Genomic DNA, 15,459 nt, shown 5'->3' with positions numbered 1-15,459 from the left:
CTCTATACGTCTTAGTCCGCAAAACTCCAGTCCTGGCCTCAAACAGCAAAGAACTTCCCCTACAATTATCATAGATATTTTCCTTGACAATTTCCTGTTTAAAGGTCCGGTATGTTTCCAGTGCCGATTTCGTCAGCATCCCTGTTTTCCACAACGCTCTCTCTGTTCCTTTAGCCTTTTTCTTAACCGATAATTGCTGATTTGCCCCCTTACTGCTGTCCAGATATTTGCTTGTCAATTTTCTAGTTGGCTTTCTCCATTTCGTGTCAACATTCTTTATATACAGGTATCTGAAAACTTTCCTAGCCCACCGCTTTTCCTCCATCCTTCTCAATCGATCCTCAAATGCTATCTTACTGCTAGCCTCTCTGCTCTCGAAAGACGCCCATCCCATATCCCCCGGTACCCCCTGATTTGGTGTATTGCCATGTGCTCCCAAAGCTAACCTCCCTACTCCCCGTTGCCTAATTTCCAGCCTTGCTTGAACATCTGGCCTCATACACAGGACCGCATTCCCGAAGGTCAGGCTAGGGACCATCACCCCTTTCCAGATCCCTCTTACCACCTCATACCTATTGTAATTCCACAGTGCCCTATTTTTCATGACAGCTGCATTCCTACTAGCTTTATTCATTACATATTTTTCATGCTCTGTCAGATACTCAGCACTGTTATTTATCCACACCCCAAGATACTTGTACTCATTCACTACTTTTAGCACGAACTCCTGTATTCTATGCTCGCCGCCCTCTTCATTAAATATCATGACTGCAGATTTTTCCTTACTATACTTGAAGCCTAATCTATCTCCCTCTGTACTGCATATGTCTAACAACTTCTGCAGGTCTTCCTTGTTGTCAGCCATTATCACTATATCGTCCGCGTATATTAGTCCCGGTAATGTCTGTTTAATCAATTCCCCTTGCTTGAAAAAAGATAGGTTGAAGCCTAGTCCACTCCCCTCTAGCTTGGCTTCCAAACCTTGCAGGTACAACATGAACAACAAAGGGGACAGAGGACATCCTTGTCTAAGCCCCCGCTGTATCTCTACAGGCCCTGATACATTTTTTTCCCATTTTATGAGCACTCTGTTACCTCTATATATATCTTTTAAAAGATTAATTACTCCATTTTCCACATCCAATGTGCCCAATATGTCCCACAAATGCTCCTGAGTAACGTTGTCATAGGCTCCCCTAATATCCAGAAATGCTAGCAATAAGGGCCTATGTTCCTTTTCCGCAATTTCTATACACTGTGTCAATGAAAATAAATTGTCCTCCAACCTCCTTTGTTTTCGGAACCCATTCTGTAGTTCCCCTAACACCCCCTCGTTCTCCACCCAAGCCTGCAGTCTATCCTTTATAATTTGCATCACCACCCTGTAAACCACAGATGTCACTGTTATGGGGCGATAGTTACTTACGTCTGCTTTGTCCCCCTTTCCCTTATATATCATGTTCATTCTACTTAATCGCCATTCATCGGGGACTTTCTCATCCACTATCATTTTGTTCACTACCTGTATTAATGTTTGCTTGGATTTTGGTCCTAACTTCTTTATCAACATAATCGGGATACCATCTGGTCCTGTTGATGTGCCACTAGGAACCTTCTTCTCTGCCCTTTCCCACTCTCCTTGCTCAAGTGAAGCTATTGCTGTAACCGGTCTATCCTCCTTCGATAAACTATGTACCACGTGCTTTGCTGAAAATTTTTCCGTCATCCTTGTTCCTATGTGTTTTATTGCTTCATCCCCTTCTAGTCGAATACCCTCATCTGTAACAATAAACCTTTGTTCTAGCCTAGTTTTATTACTCATTGCATTTAGATGTTTCCAGAATTTTTGGGCTGCTTTTCTATCCTTTTTATTTACTTTTGACATCCATTGGGCACCCTTTCTTCTAATTTTCTCATTAATCAAATAGGATGCGTCCCTTCTACACTTTATGAAGGTATCCCATTTTCTGTCTACTTCGGGTTTTGGTTCCCCCCTCTTCTTGGAATATCTGTGTTCTCTGGATGCTTCCTTGCGCTTTTCTATTGCCCTCTTGACCTCCTCATCCCACCAACTCTTGGGTTTGCGTCTTTTCCCTTTTAACTTTACTCGCACCTTAGCTAGCTCTAGCTCCAGTAATCGAGTTAATTTGGTATAAGTCCATTCTGTTTCACTATCCTCAAAAATTACTTTCTCGATTCTTTTGGCTGCTACTTCCAATTGCTTTTCTGAGTAAAAATTTCCCCCTGATTGTTCATCTTGCTTCAGTCCTACATTGCTTTTTCCTCTGAAGCTCAACTTGATACGCTTGTGGTCACTACCTAGACTTCTGGAACCATCTTCATCTATGCTCATTACCCCTAATCTGTTATACATCCTCTGTGACATTAGTGCATAATCTATCGTCGAGTGCAGACTCCCCGCCTCCCATGTTATGAGCCCTTCACACTTCTCGGTGCTGTTGCATACAACTAAATCATGCCTGTCACACATGTCCTGCAGCATGCTTCCTGTCGAATCCGTGTACCCATCCAGGTCTTCTATGTGTGCATTCATGTCACCTAATATAATTATCTCGCCCTGTCCTCCTAGCTCATCAATGTCGCTTGCAATACATTCTAACATTTTCCTGTTTTCCTCTCTGGCATTGACCCCTGTCCACAGGTATACAAAGCCAAGGAGTGATAGCTTGCCTGCCACTGTTCCTTTTAGCCATAAATGTTCCCTGCATCCCAGTCTAACCCTTTGAAAATTCATACTTTTATGAATGAATGCCCCAATTCCACCTCCCTTTCTGCTGCCCTCTGTTCTATTGCAATATTCCCATGCGTAGTCTGGGTTACAGGGTGGTTGCTCCATGTCTCTAAGATGTGTTTCCGCTAAACCATATACCATTAATTCCTCCTGTCTTAACTGTTCTTCTATTTCCTCCCATTTCAGTCTATTCCTGCCACCTTGCATGTTAATGAAACCTATATCTGAATTAACTTGGCCCTGGCGCTTGCGTCTCTTTCTTCCCCTATGGTTCCATTGTCCGTTTGATCTTAATTCTTCCTTCTCTACACTGGTTCCATCAGAGCTCTGGGTCCCCCCAAAAAAGCTGTTGCCTGGCGACCTATCCTACTACCCACCTTCTTGCCAGTGGCACCACCGTAGTGGATGCCATCCTGTGCAGAAGGGTGGGGCCTAACCTCATACACTTCCCTGTTCACCTCCATCACCTCGTATCTTAGTCGTCGACTCAATAGCCTAATTACCCGATTAGTCTCCACGACCCTCCTTTCCGTTTCGCGAGCCTGTCTCTGGACCTCTGGGATTGTGCATATGGTCACATGCACACTCCCAGAGGCCTCTCTAAGCCTACGCCAAGAACCAGCGCCCCCTCCACTTTCGTCCATGGTCTCTATGCGTCTCGAGAAAACCGTGGCACAAAACCTCTGGAATACTTAAGTAGATAAAGTTAAAAAAATTAGTTCAGCCGCATTTAGAGCTGCTTACTTGAAATGGTCTCAAAATTTAGGCATTTCTTGCAGCCTATTTTCGGGCACAAGTAGCCGAAAGCGTCGTTTATTAGTTTCAGCGTCAGAAACGCTTTGAGCAGTTCATAGTACTATGTCGCTACGAATACTAAATTTTATAGTGATAATCCAATTTTAAAACTTCGTGCCAGTGGAGAGTTTACGCCAAAACAAGAAAGTATGGAAAAAGGAAAAGTTTTCTTTCCTCCATACAAGAAAGCTTCATCATGCTTCATTGGCTAGTAATGCGCGCGCCCTGCGTGTAGCCAGTCAGCCAATCCAATCCATACGATAGAAGTGACGCGGCTTTTGGTCGTCGGAGGGAAACGTTCTAAAGAACTCCAGCCCACGTTAGACGCCTGCCGTGCTACGTATCTTCGCCCGAAGCCATCCGCTTCTGTGGTCCCTCCCAATCGGTGAGTTTTGAGCTTCACGGAGCCGAGATCCACCCGTTGGCTAACAGGCAAACAATGCCTCCGCGCAAAAACACTGCGCGGCGCGGTCGGCCATTTGGCAAAGGCGGAGAGGCCTCATCGCCGGGTCGTGATGCGCCCGTCGGCGAGGGCCCAGCGCAGTCGAGCACCGCCGAAGACGCGGCCGTCACTTCTGCTGCCGAGAAATCGTCAGGGCCAGCGGGCGACGCCACGACTCGTACCGCGAAGCGACCCGCTGCGACGCGACCCGCCGCGGCGCAGAACACCGGCGCCGCCATTGCAGGAGCCGGCGCGAAAAAGAGCGCAGCCGCTAAGCCGGCGATAAAGGCAGAACCGAAGGCGGACAAAGCATCGGACGGAGAAGACTTCGAAGCGCTTGTTCTGGACGCGGACGACGACGACGCTGAAGGAGATGGCACTGAGGCGCCCGCGGCGCAGCAAGATGGCGAGCCGAATCAAGCCGGCGCGGACAATGCTGTCGAGGGCGACAATGAAAACACGGAGAACTTTGACGCTGAGGGAAATGCGGAGGTGGACGAAGCACCCGTCGAGGCTCTGGACGGCGATGAAGCGGTCGAGGAGGGCTGGCAGGAACAGGGAGCGGGCTACGCGGACGGCGAAGGTGGCGAGTACGACGGCGGCGAAGATTACGGCGAATGCCTGGACGCCGACGTCGTCGACGACGCGGACGGCAACGAGGTGGACGCCGAGGCCGGAGTGGGCCTAGAAGGCGACGCCGCCCAGTCGGACCCGGTCGGCGCCGAGCGGCCTGGCGAAGACGGTCTGGTAGCCGCCACTGCGGGAGCAGAGGACAGTGGCGCCGTCGAAGAAGGCGCCGAGCCTGGTGCGGAGGACGGAGTTGCGACCGCTGCCGAGGGCGAGAGCGAGACGATCGTGCGCGACCTGGCGCCGTCCGATCGGGACTTTGTGGAAGAGGAAGAGGACAAGGAAGAGGAGACTCTCGAAGTGACCCGGCTGTCGGAGCTGTGCCCCGACGTCGAGCTGGACGGTTCCGAGACCATCACGGTGTCTGTCCGCGACAGCATCCAGCGCTCGGTGCGCCTGTTCATCGAACGGCTCCTGCGAGACGCGAAGGCGACCGGCACGGCTCCTCAGGACTCCGAGGTGAGTTGTCGTTTGCTTCAGCCTTGCTTTTCAGTTGGCTATATGAGTGGCATGTTATGCATGTGCATTACATACTTTCTGGCTCCTCCCCAGCTTAACGGTCCATCAAGCTACCTCTACAAGCAAGCCAGGCTGTATTAACTTAACAAGCTGTTTTTAAGAAGTAGAAAGCCAGGCTAATGCTTAGTTAGTTTGCTGTTTATAGAGGTAGCATGCTGTATATCGAACAGTCGACATGCTGTATGTTTTTGCGGGGTGTTCAAAATTAGGCTTGTATGATTAAAAAAAAAAAAAGTCGTGCATGAAAGCAGTTTTTGCAAGGGGGCCACAAAGTGAGAAATTCTGGTCGTAAATCTTTTGATCAACGTAACTCAATTTAAAGTCATCTTGATCATTGCGATTAGTGTGCATTTATATTGGTGATTTGCACCGATGTCATATCTGTTTATAAACACCAACTTTTACCTGCAATGTGGACGACGATAAGCCTGCGACTCTGTCGTACTGCCTATAGGAGGTATTCACATGACGTCATCCGCAAGAGGCGCTAGCGGCTGGTGCGGCATTCGCCATGTTGGTGGTTGCGTGCACGGCCGCCGCATTCAGCCGCAGCATTTAACTCGCTGGTGATGCGTGAAATGTGAGTGTTTTTCGCGTCTCGCTTTAGATATTTTCTGTCTGACCCGTAACACCGTGAGACTGAGTCGATATGCTGTGAACTGTGCAAAGCAGAAAAGAGCAGACATGCTGAAAAGGTTCCACTTTGCGAAAACATCGACCTGTAGGAACGCGGAGCCGCCGGCGTGGTGTGCGATGTACAGGACTGCTGCCATGTGTTGCATTCTCCGATTTCGTGGCCCGCCTTATGCACGGCTTAGGTTTGCCGACATGCCAAGAAAGTAAAGTGTACAAATCTATGAGAGGGTGCCCAAGAGCCGTACTCGGGGTGCTCTAGGCCGAAGTGCCATTTTTGGAGAGGTGTGTAATTCAAAGTGTCTGTTCGCCTAGCTGTGGGTTAACTTGTCATATCTGTCTGTTGAAAGTGACGTTTCACTACTGAATCTAGTGGAGTCGCTGCACATCGTGTTGCTGCAAATTGACCTAGATTCCAGATCTTGTGTATTCGAAGCAGTGCTATGTTGCTACAACCAAAACTGCAAAGCATTCTCGCTGGGCCTGCTGTTTGTGCTATGAGCGCATGACAGTATTTGCTCGACCGCTCTGTTGTGTAATAAAAAAAAAAGCAGTTATGACGCTTGCCTTTCTGCAGAAATACTGTCTGTGAAGCCTCAGCAGTTCGCGGCGTACAGCAGCTGGAAATATGAGTTTCTGCAGCACCAGTTTTGGAATGTGGATAATTAATCATGGGCTGTTTATCCACGATATGCCCAGCATGAATAGCAGACAGCTATCAACTGATATGATGCCGCTGGTCAGTTTTGCTGCCGAATTGTGGCATAGTGTGGCCACCTAACCGAAACACTAAACAGGCAACTCGGTTATATCACTTAGGTTTGCCGACATGCCAAGAAAGTAAAGTGTACAAATCTATGAGAGGGTGCCCAAGAGCCGTACTCGGGGTGCTCTAGGCCGAAGTGCCATTTTTGTAGAGGTGTGTAATTCAAAGTGTCTGTTCGCCTAGCTGTGCAAACCTCGCCTAGCTGCTGCAAACCTCATGCGCACAAAGCGTCCCACAAAAAAAAGTGCATGCTGACGCATTTAACAACGCGCAAAGATGTTACGGATCACTAACAATATAGGCCAGATATTTGATGGCATACTTGACACTGCGCGAGTTGGCTTGAAATGACCGTCAACATGGCGCGCTAGCCGTGACGACACTCGCGCCATCTGGTTGCGCGGCCTTATTGAATACCTCCTATAACATCACATGCAACCAGTAGGCGTAGAGGCAGTTGTATTCCCAGACTTCCATTTGATAAGTTCTTAAAGTGCTGCTGTGTCTTGAGATATTTGGCTCTGAATCGCCAAATGCAGTCCAGGTAATTACTCATGCAACATGCTGATGAGGAATGTGAAGCACATCCTTTGTATGACGCAGATGTTCTGTGTAGCATTTATTTTCTTCATTGCCCAAAGTGAAGTGGGAAGTTATCAACTTCACTTGTTGCTTTATGCTTTTTGCAAACAAAATGTCACATGCAACAGCTGCATCACACTGCGAGGAGTTTTTATGATGTTGTTACTGCCGTGTATGCATAATTATGTGGACTGAGTCGGAAATTTGGATGCAGATGTTTCTGAATACGGGTATGCTATTAGAGTTATTCCAGAATCAAGAGTCTGGGAACATGACTGGTTCAAATATTCCATTACAAGTATGCATGTTAAATGCAGCGGCTGAAAAGTAATTGGTTTTAGTTGATTGGGAGTTCAAGGGCAACACTTACTCTCTCACTTTGTGTCTGTCTGGCCACATAACCTATTGGCTTTTGTGTGCTACTCGTTATATGTTATCAGTAAGTTATGGAAGCCTGTTATTGAGTGCCCTGCATAATAAACTAGCCAATAAAAAAAAAGATGCTACGGATGTGTATTTTGCCACGTGCATGATCAGATGCATAAGGGCTGAAAGGGCTACTATTCAGTCTGAGCCGTCTGAGAATGGTAAAAGATTAGCAGTTGCTTTAGCATGGCTGAAGCACTAGTCCTTATTTGCTAAAGGCATTTGACCTTAAGGCCTTTACCCAGAAGTCATTTACCATAAAGGCCTTTAACCTGCAGGCCTTTATCTTCAAGGCCTGTACCCAGCTGTGCACCCTTCACCTAGGTGACGGCCTTCCAGGTGTGGGTTGCCCACCCGGTGGGCAGGTGGGCCACCTGCCACAAAGCAGGCTTCAGGGACGTGCGTCTGCCCGAAATCGGAAAATGCACCTAGTATTGCTATCATACTAAAACGGGGCAGAACCTATTAATGCCATTAACAGAGGACAGTGAAGGCTGCAAGAATAGGGGCCGCCATAGAGGTGGGGTGCTTTTCTTGGTTAAACTGAATAAAGTGGTGCCCCTTACTCTCATGCCTGTGCATGCAGGATCACTTGTACATTTCATTGTTTGTCATCCCGTTGCCTGTTTTCATTGTAATGTTATGGCTGTGTGCAGCATTTCCTGGAAATGTACTTCCTTGGCTGCTGCTTGATTAATGCTGATTGTTGCGAACTGAAGGTAAAATCGTTCACTTACTTGGGACACATTGCCATAAGAGGCTCATGACCCATGGCATCAACTGCTTGTCCTTGCTTCGTTCTGCCCTTATTTTGCAGTGGTTGAGAAATTAAAATTCCAGCTGTGATCCTTCATGCTTCAAAGTAGTGGATCACTGTTATTTAGTATGGAACCTGCAGTCATCCACACTCTTGTCTAGAGCACTGGAACTGCGCATTCGGTTGTGCATTTGGGACAATCGTCGCTGCCTGCCCAGCCCGGTAACAGCATGAGGCGTTATCCATGAGGAAGATTCATGGCAATGTGCATGCTCGGCAAAGTCTTCTTTCGAGCCCTAGGCCACGCATAAATGACGGATGCCTGGTGTGCCATTCGAGCACTCTATACAGGTCTGTGGATGACTGTACTGTAAAATTTGCAAGTATGTACCAGATCCATTATTCAGGAGGTTTTCAACATGATGCCTTTGGTTTGCATTGCATCATGTTTGGTGCTGAATTTGTCATAACTGAATGACCAGCACGTGTGAAATAGTAGTATAGCATGTATGGTGGGTTAGTTGAATGGTCATCGAAAATGATATGGCTGCCCTTAAGGCGCGTTTATACTCCAACTTCCTTGTCGCGTGGGCGAGCGCCGGAGGTTGTCAGTTACGTCAGGCTGGCGACGCCACGCGGCCCATGCCAGGCGCGAATTCGGTCCTTCTACAGTCCAATTACTCTGACGCGGCTAAGTGGCTGCGCCAGGGGTAGCGCATGCGCAGATGATGCGCAGAACGCTCGACACGCCATCCCTCGTAGATTTGCGAAGCAGCGCCTCCCCGACGAGAGGCGGAACCGGTCTGGCCGGGCCGGCGGCGGCTGGCGCACTTGGCACGAAATAGAGACATGCTCTAAGTTTCCGCCGGTGCGGTCAGAGTGCGCCGAAGCCGTTGAAGGCGTCGGCGGTCAAGCGCAGTTGGAGTATAGACGGTCTCGCTTTGGCCGACGTGACGTTGCCGTGCCGTGCGCGCGTTACGTCGGAGTATAAATGCGCCTTTACTTGTGGGTTTCCCAGCTACAATGCATGCATTTTGTCAGTCATGAAATGCTGCATACATTTCAGTGATCTTGACATTTGGTGCTGTCCGTATACATGACTTAGAGATAGTGGGGTTACATTGCATGGCATAGGACTGCTGTGGCTGGCACACCACAAACGAAATGTGAAATTGTTTGGAGAGGCCTTTAGTCCTTTTGCGTACCCAACTGGCTGTAATGATTACAGTTGACATCTCAGTGCTGTAGAATGCCGTGGGATGGAAAGTCTTAGAAACCAAAATCACGTTTGGCTACATGCATTGAGGTTCAGTGGGTGGCGGCAATGAAGGCAGGGATTGTGCTTCTGTCGTTTTCATTGTTGGTGTTCCTACATGTGGGCTGTCAAAGCTGTTAAACCATGTTAGTGCTTGCCTCCAAGTTCAATGATTGTGTACTCCTGATTACAATGAAAAGCATCGCAAATATATGTCCCACCTACTTTAAGCTCTGTCTGCTACACTGCAAAATGAGCCATGTTGAGGTAGAAGCTGCCCTCTAATGCAACTGCATTTAGGTCAGTGCATTTTTCTGCGCCGTTTAATATATTGACTTCAAACAAAACTAGTTCTGAACTTCTGTTTAGCATGGCGCTAGCCTCTCTAATAACTGCTGAGCCCATATCTCCTTCTTGATAAGTGGGCAGTGAAGTATATTTCAAGGAGCGTATGCAGTGTCAAACAAACTACATGGCTTACTCTGAAGGTTTTATTCAGTAACAGTGCACAGAAATACACAAAATATGATGACCCGATGGGTTTGTGGAACGGCAAATCCCAGATGCAAGCCGAGATATCTGGGATTTTCCGAAGAAGCGGACTCGCCCAGCCAGAAGGAATCTGTGCCGTTGGCAAGCTGAGACGGCGCACCGCCGACATCCGATCACATGGGTGCTAGAATCAGAATTGCCCGCCAGTCGAGCGTGCTGCACTATGCCTTTGTCTTAATCAGCCGGGCTGCTGCAGCATACTATAGGTTCTTGGGGAACTACTGTATGTGACATAATAATGCATTGCATGCTATTTTGCTCAAAATAGCTTGAGCGTGCAATCTTAACTTGCAGTTCATGTCATTAGTTGAAACACAGTCTATTACGATGAATGTGTTTAAACTTAAATGCTCCCATCAGTGTTTTTGTGATAACATGCTGAGTCACAGTGGAAGTTGTGTTGTGACTGCAAAGAACTAATTGGCAGGCTGTCCTTCATTAGAGAGGCACATCCCTAAACTTGCACAGAAAAGCCAGCAAGTGTGGTCTAATGACTCAGTGCAACAGTTGATCAAATTAACCGGAAGTGAAAAAATATTTTCAAATCACTGGCTCTTGGTATCGTTGGCTGCCAATTATGTTCTCATACAAGTGTCATGCTGTATTGTTATAAGCATTGTGCAAAGTACTGAGAAAAAAAATTGTTCCAGTTGCATTTACTTTATCTGAAAACACAGTTGATTTCAGTACGTAAATCATCATCATCAGCCTGACTACTACAACTGCAGAGCAAAAGAGCGGGTTTATGGTGGTTTAACGTCCCAAAGCGACTCAGGCTATGAGGGACGCCGTAGTTAAGGGCTCCGGGAATTTCGACCACCTGGGGTTCTTTAACATGCACTGGCATCGCACAGTACACTGGCCTCTAGAATTTCAACAGGATAGATAAGCGGGCGAGTTGGTGATACATAATGCAAAAAAAACAGCGCGAACAAACGGGGACTAGACGAAGAATACACAGGAACAAGCGCTGACTCTCAACTAAAGTTTAATCACAGGAAGCACACTTATAAAAGGAAACAGAAAACGAAAAAAACACAAAATCAGAACGCATGTGTTACTATGTGATGTCCAGATATGCAACCTCACAAGATTATGTGTCAGCCAACCATCCCTGCTCCTGCGTGACTGTGAGGTTGCATATCTGGACATCACATAGTAACACATGCGTTCTGATTTTGTGTTTTTTTCGTTTTCTGTTTCCTTTTATAAGTGTGCTTCCTGTGATTAAACTTTAGTTGAGAGTCAGCGCTTGTTCCTGTGTATTCTTCGTCTAGTCCCCGTTTGTTCGCGCTGTTTTTTTTGCATTATCTAGAATTTCGCCTCCGTCGAAATTCGACCACCGCGGCCGGAATCGAACCCACGTCTTTCGGGCTAGCAGCCGGCCGCCATAACCACTGAGCCACCGCGGCGGCTCGCAGAGCAGAAGAGCAATGCAGCAGTTGAAAGTAGTCTATTTTTGGGAAGACAGTATCAGTTGCAACGGTAGTTTGTTGCTTTTCATGCAGCTTTTGTCACCATACCATAAATATATGTATCGTAGAATGACCTTTTCGGTGTGTGTTAATTATTGTATGATTGATGTTTTTGCAGCCGCTGATGTTCATGTTTCATTGCTTAAGAAATGCCTTTACTGGCGTCATTGCAGCTAAGTTATGGCGCCCGCAGTTTTATCACTTGTGTCTTCCCGGCAATGTAACTCGTCACAGGAAGTCTATTAGTTGGGGTCTTAGAAAAAAAAAAGCAAAATGAGAGTCCCCAGTTGCTTGCTGTTCTGAAAGGGTACAGTCCAAACCGGATATGTAGGACTTGAAGGAGATCATGAAATAGCTCAATACATCGATAAATCAGTGTATAAAAAATGGGTCTTCGTAAGCTTCTTCATAATGTAGAAATGCACATTGCTCTCACATTAGCGAAATGCTACTTGCAGTGATGTGCCGCCTACCGGCGTGCTCCTTCGCACCTAAACAGTGGTGGACGATGTATTTAAACTAACCACCGCTTATTATAAGTTGTCTGCTGTAGTATTAAAATTAAAGTGAAGTTGGTTTCCGTAACGTCTTCAGCAGTGAAGCGAAGGAAGCATGCCGTTCGAGGGCCATGGCTAGGTTTTTAGATAGGTTAGCTTCATCGCGTGACAGAATCTGGCTTAGAAATTGATTGCAAGAGACCGAAGGCCACCATCAAGCGCACCCTACATTAATCTCACCACACGTTTCACACCGCTGGCACTGCCAGCAGTTGCCCAAGGCTGTGCCGTTGTGACCTATCTCCACGCGCGATAAGTGATCAAAGAGCGCTGTTCGGAGAAGCGTCGTGTGCAGGGGCTTGGCATGTCATTCGATGTGTTGAATGGCCTGTGAAATTGGAGTTTGATATACTGAGCTACTTTCCTCTACTTTTGCGCAGGATTTTCGAGGGATAATCTATGTGTTTGATATATCCAGTGATTTGAAATATCTGTACTCGACTGTATTTGAATCGTTACATAACTGTTATAGTATGGGATTCGTTATGAGTAGGGAAATGTGTGCAATGGATGATTTGAAACTGATCGCCACGGCTTTGTGTCTGCAGGAGGATGGGAAGCCGACATACGGCTGCCGGCTGTGCAACGTCCAGCTGGACCAGCCCGAGCAGTTTGACTGCCATACGGAGAGCCAGCTGCACAGCAAGCGCCTCCGCTGGATGTACTTCATGGGCCTCAACAGTGAGTGCCGGACCCCCCCCATTTTTTTTTCACCCATGTGAATATGGTGTGTTCGCTTAAACCCCTTGCTTTTGTGGCTGTTTGCATGCACTTGGCATCAAAAACCTGCTTTGAAACTTCTCACTGCGAGTCTAGCTAACATGTTGAGCCAGCATTGGTGGTGCAACTTGTGCCTTGCGTGTGCAGATGCTTAATTTGTGCTGGACAGTTCGTACTCCAAGTCTGCCATGGAAGCTTTGCAAGGCAGCTTGTGCTGTAGATAATCTGGTGTAGGAGCTAACTTTTTTAGTGCTGAATATAGACAATTCAAGATGGTTTTGAAAGAAGCGATTTCAGACGAAAAAAAAACATGATATTCTTACAGAAATGGCATTTCAATAGTGGCATGTGTTTGCCGCGGACATTGGGTCAGTTGATGCGTCGTTTAACCTAAAAGGAAGGCCATGCATTTTTCATGTATGCACTGCTAGTGGGATGCGTAACTTTTTGCACTTCACGCCCTCCTAGTGTTGAAAAGAACACCTGATATGCACTCGACCAACATCCAAGTGGTCCAACAGTGCACGCTTAAACCTCTCGTTAGTGTTTGCTGTGCTGGCTGGTAGCCATACACGAGAGTTATGCTACATGGTACAGGTGAAATGACGAGGGGAAAACTCCAAGCCTATCTTTGAAATGCAAACTGGAAATTCACAGAAAAGGCATCTGCCCTCGTCAACCCCTTCCTTGCTCTTTAGGCAGATTCACATTATAATAGGGCCTTGCGACATAAAGTTGTGACTTTCGTTTCACACTCATGAATCAGCTGCAGCTCAGCCCAGTGGTCAGATTAATCCAGGACGCTCCACCACGGCGTCCCCTGTAGCCCGCGTGTAATTTTGGGGGCGTTAAGCTCAGCACGACATGCCATACACATTCACTGAGCCTTCCATTTCTGCATCAGAAATGAAGCCTGTATTATGTGCTGCTTTGCGTTGGAGTTTCACCTGGCCGTTGTTGCATGCGCAGAGGAGCTGGGCAAGTTCAACTGCCGGGTGTGCCACATCTCGGTGCCCTGCAAGGACCACCTGGTGGGCCACCTGCGAACTGACCGTCACATGTGCCTCAGCAAGGCGATAAACGTACACTCTTCTTACGACGAGCACCTTCTCAGCCAGCACTTCCCAAAGTGTGAGTTCCAAGAGCTTTTTGATGGCGGTCAAAATGCAGAAATACTTATTGAGATCTCAGTGCATGCTGAAGAAACATAACGCAATCTCAATTAATGCGGAGCTCTCCACTTAGGCGTGTCTTATTATATCTGTTCTCTTGTGTTTTTTGTGTATAAAAATTGATTGGTTTCATCACTCCATAGGCAAGGCTTCGTTTCTTCCAGGCATAGGGGCATTCACTGAGTGCACTGACCATTTCAGCTGCCACCAAAAAGCATTGTTTATGACAGCTTAGTTTGCTAACTGCAATTGAGCCAACATTTGAATGGCGGTACTCAAAGATCTAGGTTTGCACTGGCAGTTTGGACCTTCTATATCGAGAGGTCTGTCTCTGTGCTCATCACATTGCGTCAGATTCTTATTTCATTGAGTTGCAACTTTTGTACATTCATTTATTTGCTGCCATCAGCTAAAAACTATGCAAGGATAAGATGATACAGCGTAGGCACACTTTGCTTATGTGCTTGCTGGCTGGGGTGTGCCTGTTACAGCTGTGCATGTTTCTGCAGTGTAATTGTTGCTTGACTGTACAGTGCAATCCACTTATAATGACATTGAGAAAACTGGAAAATCCGATTGTCAGAAATGATTATCGTTTTTTCTGGGCCGGCAAAAGAAGAAAATCACCAGAAGAACCTGCCCACGTATTCCCCCATGCTTGTAGGCATAGTCACCGTATTTACTCGCGTAATGAACCACTTTTTTTTCCAGAAAAGTTGACATCAATTTGGGGGGAGGGAGGAACATTTTGTCCATGAGGCATCTTTCACGACTTGCTCGTCATCGCTTGTGAGAAGGATGCGGCTGCAGTCATCGCTGTCTTGTGAGCCACTGCTGCTGGTTGTTGAAAGTGTTGCCGAGATTCTGCTTGGGAAACACTGCGTTTGGGTAGCCGTTGTTAAGATCGTTGACTTCGAACGGTGTGCGCAGCGTTGTGGCGCGATCCGATGATTTTGTGATAGCCGACGGTGCCGGCCAATCGCGGCAAGGTGAAACAAACATGCCGAACGCCGGCCCTGAAGCTTAGGTATGCATTTTTTACTCAAGGTTAGTCTGCGTAGCTGGACATACAGCAACGCGCTAAATAAGCCACTGCTGCCGGCACTTCTGTCAAGGGCACAAGAGTGCCTTGGCACTCTGCCAAGTTAGCAAAGTACACCTGGTGTGCTTTCAGTGCTAACCGAAAGCACAAGTGGATGGTGTTCTCATACCTTCCAGCTATGCTTTTGCAGTCTATGAAAGCATAGGTGTGTATGAAGGGCACTCTGACGGGTTCTTCACTGTTCGTAATGCAACGAGCTGTGGTTCTCGAAGGAAAAGGCGGCACTCCAGCTGGGAAATTGCAGTCACAGCCTGTGTGTTGGGATTCAGAAAAGCTGCTCACTATGCCACTGGGACACACGAGCAAAACGGGCAGAAATATTGTGTT

General features: G+C 47.2%; 1 protein-coding gene across 1 annotated transcript in view; it reads left to right on the top strand.

Annotated features, from left to right (window-relative positions):
- Positions 1-3,783: 3,783 nt before the first annotated feature.
- Positions 3,784-15,459, top strand: part of LOC144099446 (uncharacterized) — a 62,077-nt gene continuing 50,401 nt past the window's right edge. The window contains exons 1-3 of the mRNA XM_077632745.1: positions 3,784-5,075; positions 12,687-12,819; positions 13,828-13,989. Of these exons, the coding sequence (XP_077488871.1) occupies positions 3,987-5,075; positions 12,687-12,819; positions 13,828-13,989 (1,384 nt within the window). The 5' untranslated portion in view covers positions 3,784-3,986. The remainder of the gene's footprint in view (positions 5,076-12,686; positions 12,820-13,827; positions 13,990-15,459) is intronic.

The sequence above is a fragment of the Amblyomma americanum genome, chromosome 7 (assembly GCF_052857255.1).
Source record: "Amblyomma americanum isolate KBUSLIRL-KWMA chromosome 7, ASM5285725v1, whole genome shotgun sequence".
In the NCBI taxonomy this organism is placed as follows: Eukaryota; Metazoa; Arthropoda; class Arachnida; order Ixodida; family Ixodidae; genus Amblyomma; species Amblyomma americanum.
This window is presented reverse-complemented; position numbering and strand designations above follow the sequence as displayed.